We start from the raw sequence: 17,312 nt of genomic DNA on the forward strand, positions 1-17,312 counted from the left end.
GTCTGGGGGGACGCAGAGGGGAGCAGAGGCGGAGCTGTGTGCGTGGCCAGCTCACAGCACAGGCCAACAGACCTGGGAAAGCAAGTCCCCAGCCCAGCGCACATCCAGGTCAGTCTTCACAGACCACAGACCCTGGACCTCCTCCCTTGGAGCGCCCTGTTCTAGAAAGGTCCCCATGTTCTCCGACAACTGCCAAAGCTTGACTCTCAGGCCTCCACTGCAAAGAAGAGTTGGTCACAAAACCAGCAGCCACTCTGAGCGTCTAGTGGGCTGACCACAGAAAAGGGACAGCCAGCCAGGTGGAAGGCGGGGCGGCTCCTGGGGACGGACAGGCCACTAAACACCACAGAAGAGTTAAAAGCGCTAACGGAGCAAGAAGGGAGAAAAGCTAACGTGGCAAAAGGCCACCTCTGCCCTAAAAATCGCCAGCTGCAGGTTTGGAAAAGGGGGTGGCGAGGCTGCTGGAGGCGGCAGGTGACCACCTCGGCTGAGGCCGGGGGCATGTCTCTCCGGGGCACCTGACCCTGCGCCCATGGCCTTGGCCCCAGAGAGCCCCAGCGCACACACAGGAGACCCCAGCTTCCCGTGTAAAGCTGCCACAAGGGTCTGCCAGAAAGGTCTGCGCAGAAGGAAGCAGGGAGGGAACGGAACGGGCCCAATCCCAGCTGCCTCAGGTTCTGGCAGCAGCTAGACAGATCCATGCGAGGGCAGGCGTGGCAAACCGGCTGCCTCGTGCCTCCAGGGGAGATGCTGGCTGGGCCGGGAAGGTAGGGGCTGACCCGGGCCCAGGGGGCTGATGAACGCATCCTCTGAGATCCAGCTTCAGTGGGAAGCCCCGTCTGCCTTCTGCCATGGTTTGCCCCCAAGCAGAGCCCTCCCAGGGCCATCTTCACATCTGAAAGGGCAGCCTTCTTCCCCGCCGGCGCACAATGGATGGACAGACAGACAGACACAGACACGGGTTTGATGAGACAGCAACATGCTCTCTGCTCAGGATGGACCGCTCTGGTCCAGGCGAACCTCTCCCAAGAGAGATCCACTCCACTGTAACCTTCCTCTGCCACCTCACGCATGAGAAGGGCCGTTACTCAAGAGACCAGCCCAGGCAGGCTGCCCGCTGTGGCTTCTTCTGCCTGGAGCAGTGTCTCCCATTCCCACAGCCCTCCAGCTCACGTGACGAGACCAGACACAAGTGCACAGAGCCCACAGGATGGCTGGGGAGCGCGCAGACACCAGGCTGGCCCTCCGCACGCCCTGAGCTCACTGCGCCTTTCCTGTCTTCTGCAGAGCCGGGGGAGAGTCCCAGCCCCTGGTTGCCATGGTTGGTGGAGCGAAAGGCCCTCTTGTGTCAGTGAGCCTCAAGAACAGCCTCCGGTCCCCCCGAGGGGAAGGCCACTGTCCTGACATGCAGGGCCTGGCTCGGGGCACGCTGAGAGCCTGGCAGACGGGGAGAGCGGGGCATGCCCCCCACGGCCCTGCCTGAAAGAACAACTCCTGCTCTGCCCAGGAAGGAAAGCCCTGGCTGAGGGTGAGACGTCCTTGGGCGCTGCAGTGACTCCTGAAGTCTCTTGACTTGGTGACATTTTGGGGATGGGGTGGCAGGGTCCTGGGGAGGCTTCACTGCTATGGCAAGAAGCTTTGGGCTCAGACGTCAGCTTTTCGGGAACCCCCTCTCTGATGGAAGGTTCTGAACAGAATGCAGCCAAAGGGGGAGCAGCACCAAGGGGGATTCTGAGGAACCTGCAAAGGTGTGTGTGCATGTGTGAGACTGGGGACCTATGCTGTGCGTGTGTCAGGGAAGCTGTGTGTGTGTGTGCACGTGTGTCACAGATCGGGAACCTGTGTGTCAGGGAACCTGTGTGTGCGTGTGGTCAGGGACCTGTGTTGTGTGTGTATGTCAGGGAACCTGTGTGTGCGTGTGGTCAGGGAACCTGTGTTGTGTGTGTGTGTCAGGGAACCTGTGTGTGCGTGTGGTCAGGAACCTGTGTGTGTGTCAAGGATCAGGGTCCTCTGTGTCTGTGCATGTGTGAGACTGGGGATCTGTGCTCTGCATATGTCAGGGAACCTGTGATGTGCAGGGACTGGGGACCTGTGTTGTCTGTGTGTGTCAGGGAACTTGTGCTTTGTGTGTGTCAGGGATCAGGAACCTGTGTGTGTGTGTGTCAAGGAACCTGTGTGTGTGCATGTGTGCGTCAGGGATTGGGAATCTGTGCTGTGTGTGTGTCAGGGAACCTCTGTGTGCGCATGTGTGTGTGTCAGGGATCAGGAACCTGTGTGTATGTGTGTGTGTGTGTCAGGGAACCTCTGTGTGTGCGTCAGGGATCGGGAACGTGTGTGTGTGTGTGTGTGTGTGTGAGGAAACCTCTGTGTGTACGCGTGTATGCATCAGGGATCGGGAACCTGAGTGTGTCAGGGAACCTCTGTGTGTGCACGTGTGTGTGTCAGGGATCGGGAACCTGTGTGTGTGTGTGTGTGTGTGAGGGAACCTCTGTGTGTGCGTCAGGGATCGGGAACGTGTGTGTGTGTGTGTGTGTGTGTGTGTGTGTGTGAGGGAACCTCTGTGTGTGCGTCAGGGATCGGGAACGTGTGTGTGTGTGTGTGTGTGTGTGTGTGTGTGTGAGGGAACCTCTGTGTGTGCGTCAGGGATCGGGAACGTGTGTGTGTGTGTGTGTGTGTGTGTCAGGGGCCAGGGTCCTCTGCGCTGCCTCGTATGAAGGGAAACCTGAATCTGACGGACACGCTCCAGCCCTGCCTGCTGTCGAGGGTGAGCCTCGGGCTCTTCATCCATGCGAAGAGGACGAGGACCTTGGACAGGCCGCCAGGCCACTCAGAGAAGCTTCCCAGGCTGGAGGCCTGGAGGTGAGAGACACACCTTCACGAGGGGTGGAGGGCGCTGAGGAGCAGAGCCCCCGCACAGGCTGGCTGTCACTCAGCTGTTCCCCAAAGCGCGGGGAGCACCCCCCCACCTGCAGAAGCCTGGAAGCACGAGGTCTCGGGGAAGACATGGGCAGGGACAGAGCACAGGCTGCTGGAAGCCTGCTCTGAGCCGCACCCTGGGGTGAAGCTGGCACCGACACCACTGACGTGAATGGGGAGCCTGCCACCCTGAGCAGGGGCTCAGCACAGACTCCAGAGGTGCTGTGGGAAAGTGACGGCTCCAGGGGGAGGGTGCCTGCTCCTTGGCCACCACGTAGGGTGGCTGCGTCTCACCAGTCCCCACCCCGATGGAGTGAACAAGATGGCGTGGGGTGAGACAGGAGGCACAGATGCTGTACAGGTGCACAGGGGCCACGCTGGGGGCGCCAGCCAGGCTGGAGTTGGGGGGAGGATGGGGGCGGCGTCCCTTACTTGCGGGGAGCTCCCGGGGGAGAAGCCTTGATTGGAGACGGGCGAGGTGGGAGACTGGTTGGCTGGGGAGCCGGCGCTAGTGCGGTACTGCTGCAGAGCCGGTGCCTGCGATGACAGACAGGTCAGGACGCTCGCAGGGCCCCGGGCCTGGCCGCTCCCAGCCCAGCCACCTGGCGAGGTCCCCACCCCTCAGGTAAGCAGAATACCCGGGCATCTGTAGGAGGGCACCTGAGCCTTGGGCCATAAAGGGGCCCGGCCTCCAAACCCAAGTCTGGGAGGGGTAGGAGCACATGGTCAGAGTCCAGAACCCAGCCTCGCAGAGTTGCCCTGGGGGGCTACGGAAGGGCAGAGGGGTCGGCCTCTACTCAGCGGGTTTAGAGCACTCACACGAAGGCACACCAGTACCCACACACACATACACACAGCCATGCACACACCAACACACACGCTCAGGCAGGGAAGGCCTCGAGCGATGGCAGGATTGGGTGCAGAGCAGGGGTCCTGGTGCCCGGGGGTCACCATCACCAATGTTGCTTGGGACCAGCCCTCTGGGTTATGCACAGACTTCTAAAGGGCAGTCACCTCTTCACTTGAATGACAAAGGGTCTTGGCGTCTCACCAGAACGCTGGGGGCCAAGACCCGCTAGGCCAGGACCTGAATCTAGTCCCTGCTCTGGTCCTGCCCAGGGCAGCCCTGCCGCGTGTCTCTCAGCAAGCTGCTTGACCTCTCTGACCTGCCGTTTAATGAGACCCAGCTGGCCGGCGCAGGGCCCCCTAAGAACTACGTCTCCTTCGTTTCTTCTGTGGCCTAGAAGTCTGGAATGGGGGTTGAGCCCCATAGGGCAGGAGGTTCCGGTAGCAAGGCTTGAGTGTCCGAGACATAGCATGGTCGCTTGGCAGTGACTAGCTCAGGTCTTCTCGGGGCTGGGAAGATGAAAATGACCAGAGGGACATTCTCCTCGCTTGAGCGGGTGTGCAGAAGCTCACACAGGCTGCCCCTGGAGGCCGAGCCCTGAGACCGCCAGCTCCCGTGGGGGTGGTGGGTGCATTACCCCACCACGGGGCCCTGATCCGAGAGCTTGGCTCGGACACCCCGTGCCTCCACTGTCCCTCCAGCTCCAGCGCTAGGCTCTGCCACTGCAGAGTGTCATGGGACTGGGTGCCCCGGGCGGCTCCACTGTCAGAGCCTCCCCTGGAACTGCTGTGTCTCTGCCAAAGGCAAGGTTTGGGTGCAGTCCCATCCCGGGGACCCCTGAGGTCTGCCCTCTGAGGGATCAGAGCGGCTTGGACATGTGAGCCGCCCCCTGTTCGGGGACCTGCCGGCCCTGTCCGGCCCAGGAGGGCTTGTTCTTTACAGAACACACGGTGTTCTGATGACACGTACCCTGGGGCTGGTGGCCATGGGCCAAGTGAGCAGGGAGGGCTGGCTGGGCCCCCAGCATGCGTCTGTTTCTCTGAATATGGCCAAAGGTAGCTGTGACCACTCCCTTCCCACCAGGGCAACCTGGATAAAAGTCTGGACAGGAAGGCTTGCAGGTGCCATCAAACCGCCCCCAAAGCTAGCATTTGTTACCGAGCCTGGTCCCAGGCAAGAGGGTCCCACGGGCTGAGCTGCAGGCCCTGGGCCCAGAGCACTATGCGCTAAGAACCGCAGAACTGGTTTCACCCCTTCTGTTCCTCCTAGGTCATCTCCATCACTCTGGCTCCTGGAAGTCCATTCCCTAGCTCCTGCGAGCTGGGTGCTCCCCACCTCTGAGGAAGCCTTGGGTGGGAAGGGCTGAGGGGGGGATCCAGGCCCATGGGAGAGGGACACAGGTGGCCCATGCTGCGTGAAGTCTGGGGCACCTGACCCTGCTCATGAATCAGTTTCCCCATCTCTGTGGGGAGGACAAACTTGGCTTGAGGACTTCAGGCAGGATTCCTCACTGAGCCCCTGGCTGCAGACAGCGTTTGCCTCTGCTCCGACCCCTGGCCAAGCTGGCCTCAAAGCAGAGCCTCGAGGTGGCTGCAGATAAAGCCAGGAGCCCTGATGCTCCCCCCAGCCCCCAGGTTCCTCCTGCACAAGCCCCCCTGCCCCAAGCCAGGCCCCTTCCCGCCTTACCGAGGCAATGTCGATCCCCATCGGTGGCTGGCCCGCGTTCTCTGGGGGGGACTGGGGGAGAGAGGACGGTACTGTGACCGCGAGCGGGGGCAGCTGGGGCCCCCGTGTCAGGTTGGCACTTGGCATCAGGGAGCCGCCCTGGGGGAGGCCGACAGGCACCTGCGGGGGCTGCGGGGGCGGCTGCTGCTGGGAGGCCGGCGGCGGGGGCGGCGGGGGCTGAGGCTGGGGCGGCGGCGGCTGCTGAGAGCCCGCCTGGGTGAAGAAGGCGTAGGGCAGCTGCTGCTCCAGAGTCAGGGCGTCCATGGCCACGGCCTGGAGGGAGAGGAGGGCGTCAGGCAGGAGGCACGCTCAGAGGTGGGGGCCCCCACGGCCTGGTGTGCGTGGCAGCGAAATGATGGACAGACCAGAGGGTGTCCCGACCCTGGACTGGGACAGCAAAGGCTGAGCGGGAAGGCCTCCCCCAGGGCCCACAGAGGACGGGGCTGCAGCTCGGTGGGCCTGCCCCCAGCGAGGTTTTCTCCCCGCATGCCAATAGGGGGCACCAGTTTCCATATCTGCAGACTTAGAATCCTCTCCTCCTCTGCCCCTTTGAGCTGGAGCTTCCTCGCTGTAGGCAGGCATGGGGCGTACACTCGGGGAGCTCAGTGGGGAGCCAGCACCTAGCCCCTGTGGAGTCCTGTAAGGGGCAGGAACACCCTCACCACCTGCAGCCAAGGGGAGGCTGGTGAGGAAGGCACTGGCGTGGTCACTGGGCAATGACCAGCTCTGGGCTCTTAAGAGTTGGAAAGAGGAAAACAACCAGAGGGAAGTTCCATCTACACGGGCAGCTCCCCAGGCAGCCAAGGGCTCCTGCCTTCTGAGGGAGACTGGAAGCATCCGGGAACTACAGGATATAAACACTAAGCAGAAAGCCTGGCCTCTCATTAGCCAGTAGGCAGTTTGTGAACAGAGAGGAGTTTTCAAAAGAAGAAGGCAGGCCTCAGGGGTGGCGCGTGGCGGGGAAGGGAGACGAGGCTGGGGTCCCCCAGATGGAGAGACCAAAGGCAGTGGCATCAGGAACCATCCACGGCTCTGGCTCCTGATCTGAACAAGAACTGGATAAGAGGTTCTTAACCTGGTGGGGGAAAAGGGCCCAGGCCAGGCATGGGAAGATGTATTAACAGAACTATTGTTAAATTTCATCTTAGGTGGATAAGATCAACAAGGTCATGTTAAAAAACAAACAAACAAACGTTATCTACTAGGGATTATAAAACAGTCAACAGGGACAAACTCCTCAGAGCGCACAAACTACCAAAACGGACCCAAGAATCTGGAAAAGGAAGTCTGAGCAGATTGGTATCAAGGGAGACGTCAGATCAGGCACCACAAGCTTTCTAATGCAGATCCGTCGAGACTGTGGCACCTACGCTGAATTCTACCAAACATTCCAAGAAGTAACACAGATGCTTCTCAAACTCTTCAAAAAACACAAGAGGAGAGAATACTTCCTAATGTATTCCAGGAGCCTGGGCTAAGTAAAAAAAGATTAGATTCCAACTGTGGAAATCAAAAAGGAAAGGGGGAATGTAACTTTACAGAAATTAAAAGGATTATGAAAGAGTGGGCTTCCCTGATAGCTCAGTTGGTAAAGAATCCAACTGCAATGCAGGAGACTCCGGTTCAATTCCTGCAATGGGAAGATCAGCTGGCAAAGGGATAGGCTACCCACTCCAGTATTCTGGCCTGGAGAATTCCATGGACTGTATAGCCCCATGGGGTCGCAGAGTCAGACACGACTGAGCGAGTTTCACACACACCGCCTACAAACGAGCTTCCCAAGTGGTGCTAGTAAGTAAAGAATCTGCCTGCCATTGCAGGAGACTCAAGAGATAAGGGTTCAATCCCTGGGTCAGGAAGATCCCCTGGAGAAGGGAAATGGCACCCTACTCCAGTATTCTTCCCTGGAGAATCCCACAGACAGAGGAGCCTGGTGGGCTGCAGTCCATGGGGTCGCAAAGAGTCGGACACGACTGAGTGACTTAACGCACAGCCACTGCCTATGAACAGCTGTGTGCCAGCACAGGGGACAACCTTGATGAAACGGACCAATTCCTAGACACAATCTACCAAAGAAGCAGGTGAAGGAAACCTGGTAAAGTATTTTACCAGGTTTTCTTTTAACAGAAAAAGACTCTCAATACTGTATTTTGAGAGTTGGGACATGCCAATGAGATCCTAAAGAAGAGACTAGCATACTGAAGAACGGCCAGTCACACGGGCACAATCTATCAGCCGAGATGGACCCAGGGGACTCCAGGCCACTTGATTTCTACAGTCCCCATGTCTTTGAGAATTTGACCACAAAAAAACAAAACAAAAACAAAAACAAAAAAAGGAAGCTTTTTAGAATTCTGCTCCCTGGGAGGAGCATAAGGCCTCCCAGAGAGGCACACTCGGGCCCACCTCCCCTGCCCCACTGAGCCCTCGCACCTGAGTGATGGGAGACAACGGGGACAGGGTGGGCGACACCTGCTGGGCCTGCTGCCGCCTCGCCTCTGTGCTCAGCGACAGTGGGCTGACGCCGGCCGGCCGGTGCTGCGGTGAGGAGCCGGGCGTGCTCATCCCTGAAAGGGAGAGGGTGGATGTGACGCCAGCCACTGGGACCAGGGCAGGAGGCACTCACACATGAAGGGTCACTGCCGAGGACAGCCCATTCATTCACAGGTACCAGCAGGCACATCCTGATCGCCAAACCCGGGGAGCCCCCTCTGAGGCCCTAGTACCCTGACGGGAGGCTCCCCCAGCGCTGCAGGGGCTCCCACCTCCAGTGCTGGCCAACATGCTCCCCAGTGATCCTGCCATCCCCCCGGAAGGGGCGTGTCCCATAGGCCCAGCCAATCAGCACTTCCCCCACTCTGGGCTACCACACGATTGTCCCCTGGATGGACACCTGACCAGGCTGGCCAAATGAGATCCTGCCCAGGGGATTTTGATGGAATTCCAAGAAGGAAGGTTCAGAGTTGTGTGAGGGGTAACCACAAGGGAGCTGAGGGGCAGAAATAGCACCTGAGCCCCAGAGGCAGCCATGCTGGCACTTCCTGGTTTCAGGAGACAATGAATCCCCTCCTTTTTCTTTTTGCCTAAAATAGCTTGCATTTGATTAGCTCCAAAACCAAGTTGGTCTTGCCTGATGCTGCAGTTTCTTCCTGAACCTCATCGTTCTCCTCACCCTCATCCCTCCCCAGGACTGCTCCTTCGGCTAGCTCTCCTCTTGGCCCCTCCCAGCCAGGGGCACATCCACAACCTTCGCCGCCGCCTCCCATGCACTTGCCACACTGCAGCACCAACCCCACTAGTGACCGAACTGGAAACTCAGTTACTTCATCTTCTTCCTGCCGGAGCTCCTGCTGGGGCGCTCCAGGTCGCCCCTTCCTTCCCTCACCCTGGCCTCCTCCCCCAGCAAGCTGATCCCTGATGTGTCTGTTGTGAAGGAGCCAAGAGAGGTCAGGTTCAGTGTGGCAGCAGTTGAGGCCTGCTGGCTGATCTTGGGGTACAGGGCCAGGAAAGCACAGGCCCCCTGATGCTGGGAGCAGGAGGGGTGCCCTGGGGGCCAGGCTTGATGCCCCCCGACTTGGTTTCCTTGTCCCTTCCAGTTCACCGTGAGGCCCCAGTGAGGTGCTGAGCAGGCTTGGAAGAGAGTCTGGCTTGCAGTCAAGGCCAGGTGAAGTTGCCTGACTCACCAGGGGAGCTGGGCCCAGCCTGTGGAGGGCACCAGATCAACTTTATTCCAGCGGATGAGGTGGCAAGTTCAAGGGTGGACGAGGGTACAGCCTGCACACACTCCGGAAGGGAGATGACAGGCAGCCTTCCCTCCACCCTGAGGCAGCTATTTGCTGGGGCCGTGTCATCGGTGCTGGGCGAGCCCAGTCATGCCTGCACTTCCCTCTCAGATGCCCTGGCGGCTCCACTCAGCTGGACACTGAGGTGGGGGGCGGGGGCTGACACTGCAGCAAAGCCCCTGAGGGCCAGTTTCCACACAGACCCTGGACCCAGAATCCGGCTGCTGCAAACACAGCAAAGTCAAGGGAGCCGTCGACAGAGGCCTAGGTGGGTGGCGTCTGGAAGACGCCCGCTGAGGGCACCCTGGAGTCGGGACCCTGCACTGCTCCCTTGTCTTCTCTGAGCATCCAGTGCTCCACTCGTCCAGCAGGCCAAGGGATGCTTGCCGCCCACAGCAGGCGTGGATGTCGGGAACTGATAAGCACGAGAGGCAGATGCCAGGGGTGAGTAGGCTGGAGAGAGACAAGGCCAGGAGAGGCCTGCCGCCAACTGGAGAGCTCGAGTCCCTCTGAGGTGGAGGACCTTGGCCCACCACACTGGGCCTGATTCTTCCAGGGAGGACTGAAATCCAGGTTTTTACATGCGTGTTTGAATGTCCATTCAAAGCATCACACACAGTCGGAGGCCAGCCAAAACACACTGGGCGGTTAGGCTGCCCGCCTCTAACGTCTGTGCTGAACACAAGGGAGGTTTTTAATCCTCTGCCTGGCTGCAGTGAGCTCCAGGCCTCACAGGCGGGCAGGCACCACCCCTGAGACACCGGCTGGGCCGAGGGAAGCCTTGCTGCCGAATTCCTTCAGACAACCTGGATCACCTTTGGGAAAAGAAGTGGGGCCAGCTGGCAGGGAGGCCAAGCGTGGGCAGGGAGAGCTGCCAGGGGAGGGCAGGCCAGGTGGCGGGAGCCTGGCCCGGCAGCATGCAAGCCCTCTGTGCGGGGCTGGCTGACCCCAGAGGTGTGCTGCGAGGAAGGACCCCAGCCTGCCCACCTCCCACGCCCAGGAAACGACTTTAGCAAACGTGGAAGGAGAAAGAGGGGCCTCCCTCTTCCTCCTCGTCCTGACTGCAGGCTGGGCTGGGCAGGCAGGGGGAGGGGGCGGGCTCCATGTGTGCCAGGGGCCGGGTGGCGGCTCTGCTTGATGTAAAACGCGCCGGGAAAACGAGGCCCCGGCCAGGCAAGCTGCCGTGGAGTGGCAGGTTCGCAAACAACCGAACACATGTCAGACATTACTGGGCCGATGCGCCGAGCCAGGCAGGCTGGGGTCTGGGCCCCCGTTTGGGGTCTGTGCTCGGTCCTGCATCTATGGTTTTCACATGTGTTGTGTTTTCCTGTGCTTGTTTAGACTCGGCTCGGGCTGGAAGTGCGTGGCTCCTAAGCGGCCGCTGGGGCTGTGGGTGGGGGAGGGGCTGCCAAGGACCCTCCGGCAGAGGGGGTGGTGCTCTGGAGGCTGCAGCAAGGCGTGAGGAGAAAAACGGGGGCCAGGAAACAGTGACTTGGCGTCGGGGGGCCCTCCCTAGCAGCCCCAGAGGCGACCCTCCAATTTCTCGCCTTGCACAGGCCTGTGGACACTGCCCACCCACTGGTCTCTTGGCGGGCCCAGGATCTTGGGGTCCCCTGAAACTGCTTGTTTTGTGTTCTGGGCCTTCCCTGGAAGAGGGGGACGGGGCATGGCCAGGGCAAGTGTCTTCTGCCTGATGGCTGAGCCAGCTTTTCGCTTGAACACCTAGGGAGCGTGCACCGCCCTCAGCAACCCTCACCTGCCCCCAGCCCTGTCCACATCAAAGCCAGTAAGGGCTCCGGGTTCCTTCACTCCCAACTCCACCTGGCTCCAAGGCTGGCCCACTTCACCCTGAAACCTCTCTGTACAGCTGCCCACGGGGCTCCGCCCTGGCCCAGGGGCTGCTGCCCATTCTTTACAGTCGGCTTCCCCAGAGGAATTGCGGCCAATATTAATCTGAGTGTGTGATTCTCAGAAAATTCTGTGTGGCACCGCCCAGCAGGGGGAGCACGGGGTGGAGGTGCTGTGGGTCCGTGGACCAGGTGAGCATGGGGCCCAGGCTGTGGCTCCAGGCTGAGGAGGGCATGATGAGGTGGTGCTTATCAACCACTGAGTCCCAACACACGTGGGGACACATGCGAGTCCCCATGGCCCCTCTTGCCTGTCCAGGCTGCTGGGGGACTGCCCCTTCTCCCTGTATGCAAACCCACACATCCCACAGTCAGCATGGGTACAGCGGTCACAGCAAGGATGTGTGAGACCAAGGCCCAGCCCAGGGAATGATGAGAGCAAAGCAGTGACTTGACAGCAGCTGGGTGTGTGCAGAAAAGCCACTCGGTGTGAGAAGGGGCAGGTCATGGGCAGGGGGTCAGGAAGCCTGCAGAAGGGAGAGCGGGTGTCTGAGCAGGGAATGGGGTGAGGAGCCTGGAGGAGGGGGGTCTGTGGGGGAGGGGCAGCATGTGCCAGGGTGCCCTGTGTAAGCTCACTGGCTGGCGAGGAGTCGGGGTGGGGAGCAGGATTAGGGGGCTCCCGGGGGCCTGAGCAAAGGAGAGTGGTGAGCTGATGGCCATTCTGGGTCGGGGGAGGGGTGGGGGGACCCAGCACGTGGGGGCCAGAGAGGGGAGTCTGGGGTCCTGTCTAAGTCACAGGGGGACGGTGCCGCTGGGAGTCCTCAGGACAGACAGGGCCAGGGTGGCACTGAGGGTTCCTGGGACCCTGGGACCCTGAGATGCCCTCAGGGATGGGTGGCTGCGCAGTATGGGGAGGGGGCCGGGCTGGAGTGGCCTAGGCTGTCAGTCACAGTGGGGCACGGGAAGGGCAGGGAGATGAGAAGGGGGAGGGGAGTGGGCGGGGCGGGACAAAGAACAGGTCAGTGGGGCGCATGGGGAAAGCCTAGGCTACCCCAACTCCCGGAAGCCCCCAACACCTGATAAGAATTGTGCTCTAATCCCTGGGGGCATGCGCCTTCCCGGCCCCGGGCCTCTGCCCAGATGCCCTTCCCCTTTGGTCGGCCTGGCAGCCCCAAATCCCCACGGTGGACTCTGCACACGCACACACACACGCACGCACGCACGCACGCACGCACGCACGCACGCACGCACACACACACACACACACACACACGTCATCCTGTCGGGCAAGGGCGCCTGGGGCCCTCCACCCCCGGGAGCTGGCTCAGCCCTCACTCACACACACGCGCACATCATCCTCACTGGAGGGGCAGTCCTGTCGGGCAGGGGCGCCCGGGGCCCTCCACCCGCCGTGAGCTGGCTCAGCCCTCACTCACACACGCGCGCACGCCCTCCTCACTGGAGGGGCACCCCTGTCAGGCAGGGGTGCCCGCCGCCCGGCCGGCTTACCCTGGCCGGCAGCACCGATGCCCAGGTGTGTCAAGTTGGCTGCCAGGTTGCCGGTGCTGCTGGAGCTGCTCAGCGCGGGGAAGGTGGGCTCCTCGGGGTCCAGCGGGGTCGGGAGGGGGGAGGGGAAGTGGATGTTGGTCAGGTCAGGCAGGGAGCCCCCCGTGTTGTGGGTGGCGGGGATCAGGGCTGTAGTGTTTTCCTGGTCGGCGGATGGAAAGATGCTGGGGGGGAAAGGCCAGACAGAGGGGGAGGTGAGCTCTTAGGATGGCAGCTGGCCTATTCTCCCCCAGAAGCTGTGGTGGGGGCAGGAGAAGGCTGGTTGCAAAAAAAAAAAAATCAGCAGGTGCAAAATGACACCCCACAGTGAGGCGCTGCTCTGCTGGAGAAACAGCTACCAGCACCTCCAGTGGAAACTGAGAAGTGGCTGGTGGCTCGGGGCTGGGGGGAGGGGCTTCCCACTGACCAGGAACGGGGTGTGTCTGAGGTGCGAGGGGGCTGGGGAAGGGGCTCCGTCATCTCAGGCAGGCAGAGGTAGGAGTGTCCCCCAGAGTGGGGCTTGCTGGGTGGCCGTCAGCGGCACAAGAGCCCTTCTTATCAGGAGGTGTGGCCTCATGAGTGGATGGGAAGACCAAGCAGCCCTTGGTGGCCTTGGGCACACAGGGTGGGCCCTGCTGAGACTTACTTGATTCCAGGAACCTCGCAGGACTTGGGCCTGGGCCCCGTCTGAAAGAAAAGACAGCAGAGCCTGAGCCAGCCTCCTCACATGCACTGCAACCCCTCACAGTATGGCTGACCTCCCTACAAGGGCTAAGAAGTACTCCACAAGAATTGAGTTTACTGGGACTTCCCTAGTGGTCAGGTGGCTAACAATCCAGTGGCAATGCAGGGGACACAGGTTCGATCCCTGGTCTGGAAACTAAGATCCCACATGCCATGGGGCAACTAAGCCCATGAGCCCCGGAGCCTGTGCCTCGCAACAAGATAAGCTATTGCAGTGAGAAGCCTGTATGCAGTGACAAAGACCCAGCACAGCCAAAATTCAACAGATTAATTTTAAAAAAGAAGAAAGTTTAGTCTCGGATAAAGAATATGTAGCCCCAAAGAACAGAAGGAGGGGCTGCCCCAGACACACCCGGGGCAAAACCAAGAACTGTGTGGAGATGGCTTTCCTACAGCCCCTCCCGGCTTCACTCCACCTGGTAAGGTGTGCATGGGCCAGGGGTGGTGTGGTCCCGTCAGAGCAGGCATTGGGGAAGTAGAGGAATCCTGTCCACTCTTCACATCCGAATCCCCTGGGGCTGTACCATGGCTGTTGGTAGCCAGCGGGGGGGCAGGACCACTGAAAACCCACTCAGGTGCCTGGAGGCTAACACCCTATGTCACTCCTGAATCAAAGCAGGCAGGGCTCTGGTGGCAGAGGCTCCACTGCTCAGAGTCCCTCTGTCCGTGGCAAGGAAGGACGTCACATGGAGAAGCCTCAGGAGGCTCAAACCGGATGCCACAAATAACACGGAAGATGCTGACCACGCCCCCTGCTGACCTGCTTCCCATGGCACGGGGGCCTGAGCTGTGATTCCCAAGGGGACCCTGCTGCCGGTGTGCTCCCTGGCCCACGCTGCCCGGGGACGGACACTGTGGCTGCCCTGTAGACCAGCCCCGGGGAGAGGGTCCCAGAGAAGCTCTGCTTCCTCTTCCTCTTCTGTGAAGGGGGACACTATCGCCATCCAAGAACCACAGGCTCCAGGCAGGGTCCCTAGACTCTCGTCCAAGGACAAAGAAGGGACTCTCTTCCCCTGGCAGCGGACGTGACTGGGCAGAGCCTCGCATGCCAGCAGAGGGCTCGGCTGAGTCATGTCCCCTATTCGTCTCTGCCTCTCAGGCCCTCAGGCACACACTCCCCGTATTCTTTAAGGATTATCAGACAAGAACGTGGACACACCGGCAGAGGGCTAGGCCTGCCTTCCATGCGCACAGCCAGTGAGCTGGGGGGTGGGGACGGGGGAAGGCCCAACTGGCAGTGATTGGGGCACCGAAGGGGTGGCATGTGACCACCAGGCGTTTAGCCCCTGCAGGGAATGCCAGAGGAACGGGTTTCTACTTGGCCATAGGCTCCTTAATTCCGTGAGTAAACACTCGCTTCATTACCAGATTATTTTTTGCAAAGCACTTTGACAATGACTTTTTCTAAAGAGTCTTTTCAAACGCATTCCACGGATGTTATGGGATCCTAATGGATTTCTAAACAGTACGAAGAATTCACCCATCATCCCCCATCCCACCCCCAACGAATCCACAGGAATTCCTTTCCTGACATCCTCACAGATGTATCCTTTAGTTTCGAGTGGCAGTTAAAGGAGTCTCCCCCAGATGCTGGGCTCTGCCACCCTCCTCTCACTCCCATGATGCTGGGGCTCCTTCCCTCCCCAGTCGTGACTCTTGCTATCTTTGCAGCAGCAGCACACTTGGGCAGGTGCAGGGACCCCGTTCCCCTTACTGACGCACCTCTCTGCAACTGGACATTTCAGTTACTTTTTCCTTTGGGTTGTTAAGACTTTCAAAGGTTTTTACCGAGTAGGAAAATCACATGTGTTCCTCAGGCAAAACTGGAACATGCGGACCAGGTCAAGAGCGCTGGCCACAGCCGCATGTGCGTCTCCCCAGGGCCTGGCCCAGCACACCCAGGGATCTGTGGGCGTCTCTGTGTGTCTTCTGCCTCTCTAAGCAGCTTCATCCTCCTCTTTCTGCGTACCAGTTATCTCACAAGTCTCTCACGCCTTTAGATCCCAACTCACGCACACACAGCTTTCTACCCGAGGGCCTGAGGACAATTTCCTTATAACTCCCCCACTGGCAAACATTCAGGCTGTTTGCAGTTGATTCAGAGGCTGTGAACACACGCCTTCCTGAGCGCAGTGCTGCCTGCTTCATCATCCCCCTGAAGGGATGAGCGGTTTGAGTTGCTGCCCCCTTTCACTGCAGCTTGACCAGCAATAGGTGTCAATTCTTTTTTTTTTTTACATTCAAAATCGCCTTAGTGTTAAATGCATTTTTGTTCTATTCAAATTCTTTGAAATCTATTCACCGCACAAATTCTATCTTATCACCAGATCTTTTTGTAGGCTGAAACTGAGAAATTTGTTTCGGGACCTAGAAATAATACAGAAATCTCAATCCAACTGGGAATTCCAAGCAGACTCTGTACTGCAATAAAAACTCCAATTATTGTGCAAATAAACGGAAGTTTATGTTTAAAGAAGACGACAAATGACCATAGTTATCCAACACCATGGGTTAGGAGAATGACCACAGGCTAAGAATTAGGTAGTGTAGGTTCTAAACCCTAAGTATCTTCACAAGCTTGTGCACATCACCTAACCTCCCTGTCTTCCATTTCTTTTTTAATTGAGATATAACTGGCATATAATGTTATATTAGTTTTAGGTGTACAATGTAATGATTCTATATTTGTATATACTGTGCTGATCACCATAATAAGTCTAGTTAATAGTTAACATTCACCAGTACATGTAAAAACATGGAATGCTTCATGAATCTGCCTGTCATCCCTGAACAGGAGTCATGTTAATCTTCTCTGCATTGTTCCAATTTAATACATGCTATCAAAGTGAACATGGATTTTAATTCTTTACATGGTTTTTCCCAGTGTTAACAGGCCTTCCATTAGCATTCAAGGCCTAACTGGTTAAAGCTATATGAGGTTTGGGGAATTCCCCGGCAGTCCAGTGCTTAGGACTTTGCGCTCTCACTGCCAAGGGCCTGGGTTCAATCCTTGGTTGTGGAACTGAGATCCTGCATGCTGGGACACAAAAAAAATAAATTAAAAAAAAAAAGAATGAGGTTCACATTTCAGGAAAGGGTATGTTCCCCCAACATACTATTTCACCATCTTCACTTGGGTTGTGCTTCTAAAAAGAAATTTTTAAAAGATCAAGAAGGGAAACGATTTTTAAAAGCGCTTAGGCTCTTACCTTCTTGGTGTCCCATCCTTGCTTGGAAAGATTCTTGTCCGTCTCTGACGCGGTCTCCTCCATACCCGGGACCGTTAACAGCAAGACTGGGGTGGGGTGGGGTTGGAGGAGAAGCAGAAAAGGGATCTTTGCAGCTTCGCAGTGGTACCAGGTGGTCCCCGACACACACAGCCACAACCGTGACATGACTGTAACTGCCCCAACAGTAACTACTGGGGGTTGTACTAAAGAACAAAAGAGCTTCATTTTTTAAAAGAAAAGTTAAAAAAAAATCAGAGGACCTGTGATTTTAAAAGAAATGAAACTGAAAGCGCTGGAGCTCAGGGCGTGTGTGGTCTACTCAGGCTTCAGAGGCCTCGGGCCGCAGAGGACCGCCAAGCGTCTCTCCCAGGAGTGGCTGTCTTGCCTCATGTGCCCCACCTGCAGCCCTGTGGCCACCGGTCACCTGGGCTGTTAGCACCCAGAGACTGGGCCCCTCTTGGGGTCTTGGCACCAAGCCACAGAGCTCAGCAGAGGCTGAGGTCCATCCACCATGGCAGCTACGGCCCCATGAAAGACCTGCAGTGCTAACCAGTCCCAGGGGGGAAAGGAGGGGAGGAAGGGGCTAGAAGGCATCACTCAAGGCCCTGGAACTAGCTGTACCTGAAGCCCCTTTCCTTAAACCTTTCAGGCAAGGTGAGAGTAAACACTTTATGAG

The 17,312-nt window shown here is 58.5% G+C and overlaps 1 protein-coding gene and 1 non-coding gene across 3 annotated transcripts in view; both read right to left on the reverse strand.

Moving 5' to 3' along the window:
* CRTC1 (CREB regulated transcription coactivator 1) overlaps positions 1-17,312 on the reverse strand; it is an 85,200-nt gene that overhangs the window by 8,897 nt on the left and 58,991 nt on the right. For both annotated transcript variants that reach the window (XM_019963807.2, XM_019963806.2), the window contains 6 exons: positions 16,616-16,701; positions 13,309-13,349; positions 12,627-12,847; positions 7,922-8,055; positions 5,450-5,761; positions 3,349-3,453 (listed from right to left, as the gene is read on the reverse strand). In XM_019963807.2, the coding sequence (XP_019819366.2) occupies positions 3,349-3,453; positions 5,450-5,761; positions 7,922-8,055; positions 12,627-12,847; positions 13,309-13,349; positions 16,616-16,701 (899 nt within the window). The remainder of the gene's footprint in view (positions 1-3,348; positions 3,454-5,449; positions 5,762-7,921; positions 8,056-12,626; positions 12,848-13,308; positions 13,350-16,615; positions 16,702-17,312) is intronic.
* On the reverse strand, positions 16,156-16,257 carry LOC139184258 (U6 spliceosomal RNA). The gene has a single exon (XR_011567852.1). It is a non-coding gene; the product is annotated as a U6 spliceosomal RNA (small nuclear RNA).

This window comes from Bos indicus, chromosome 7, assembly GCF_029378745.1.
Source record: "Bos indicus isolate NIAB-ARS_2022 breed Sahiwal x Tharparkar chromosome 7, NIAB-ARS_B.indTharparkar_mat_pri_1.0, whole genome shotgun sequence".
Lineage (NCBI taxonomy): Eukaryota > Metazoa > Chordata > Mammalia > Artiodactyla > Bovidae > Bos > Bos indicus.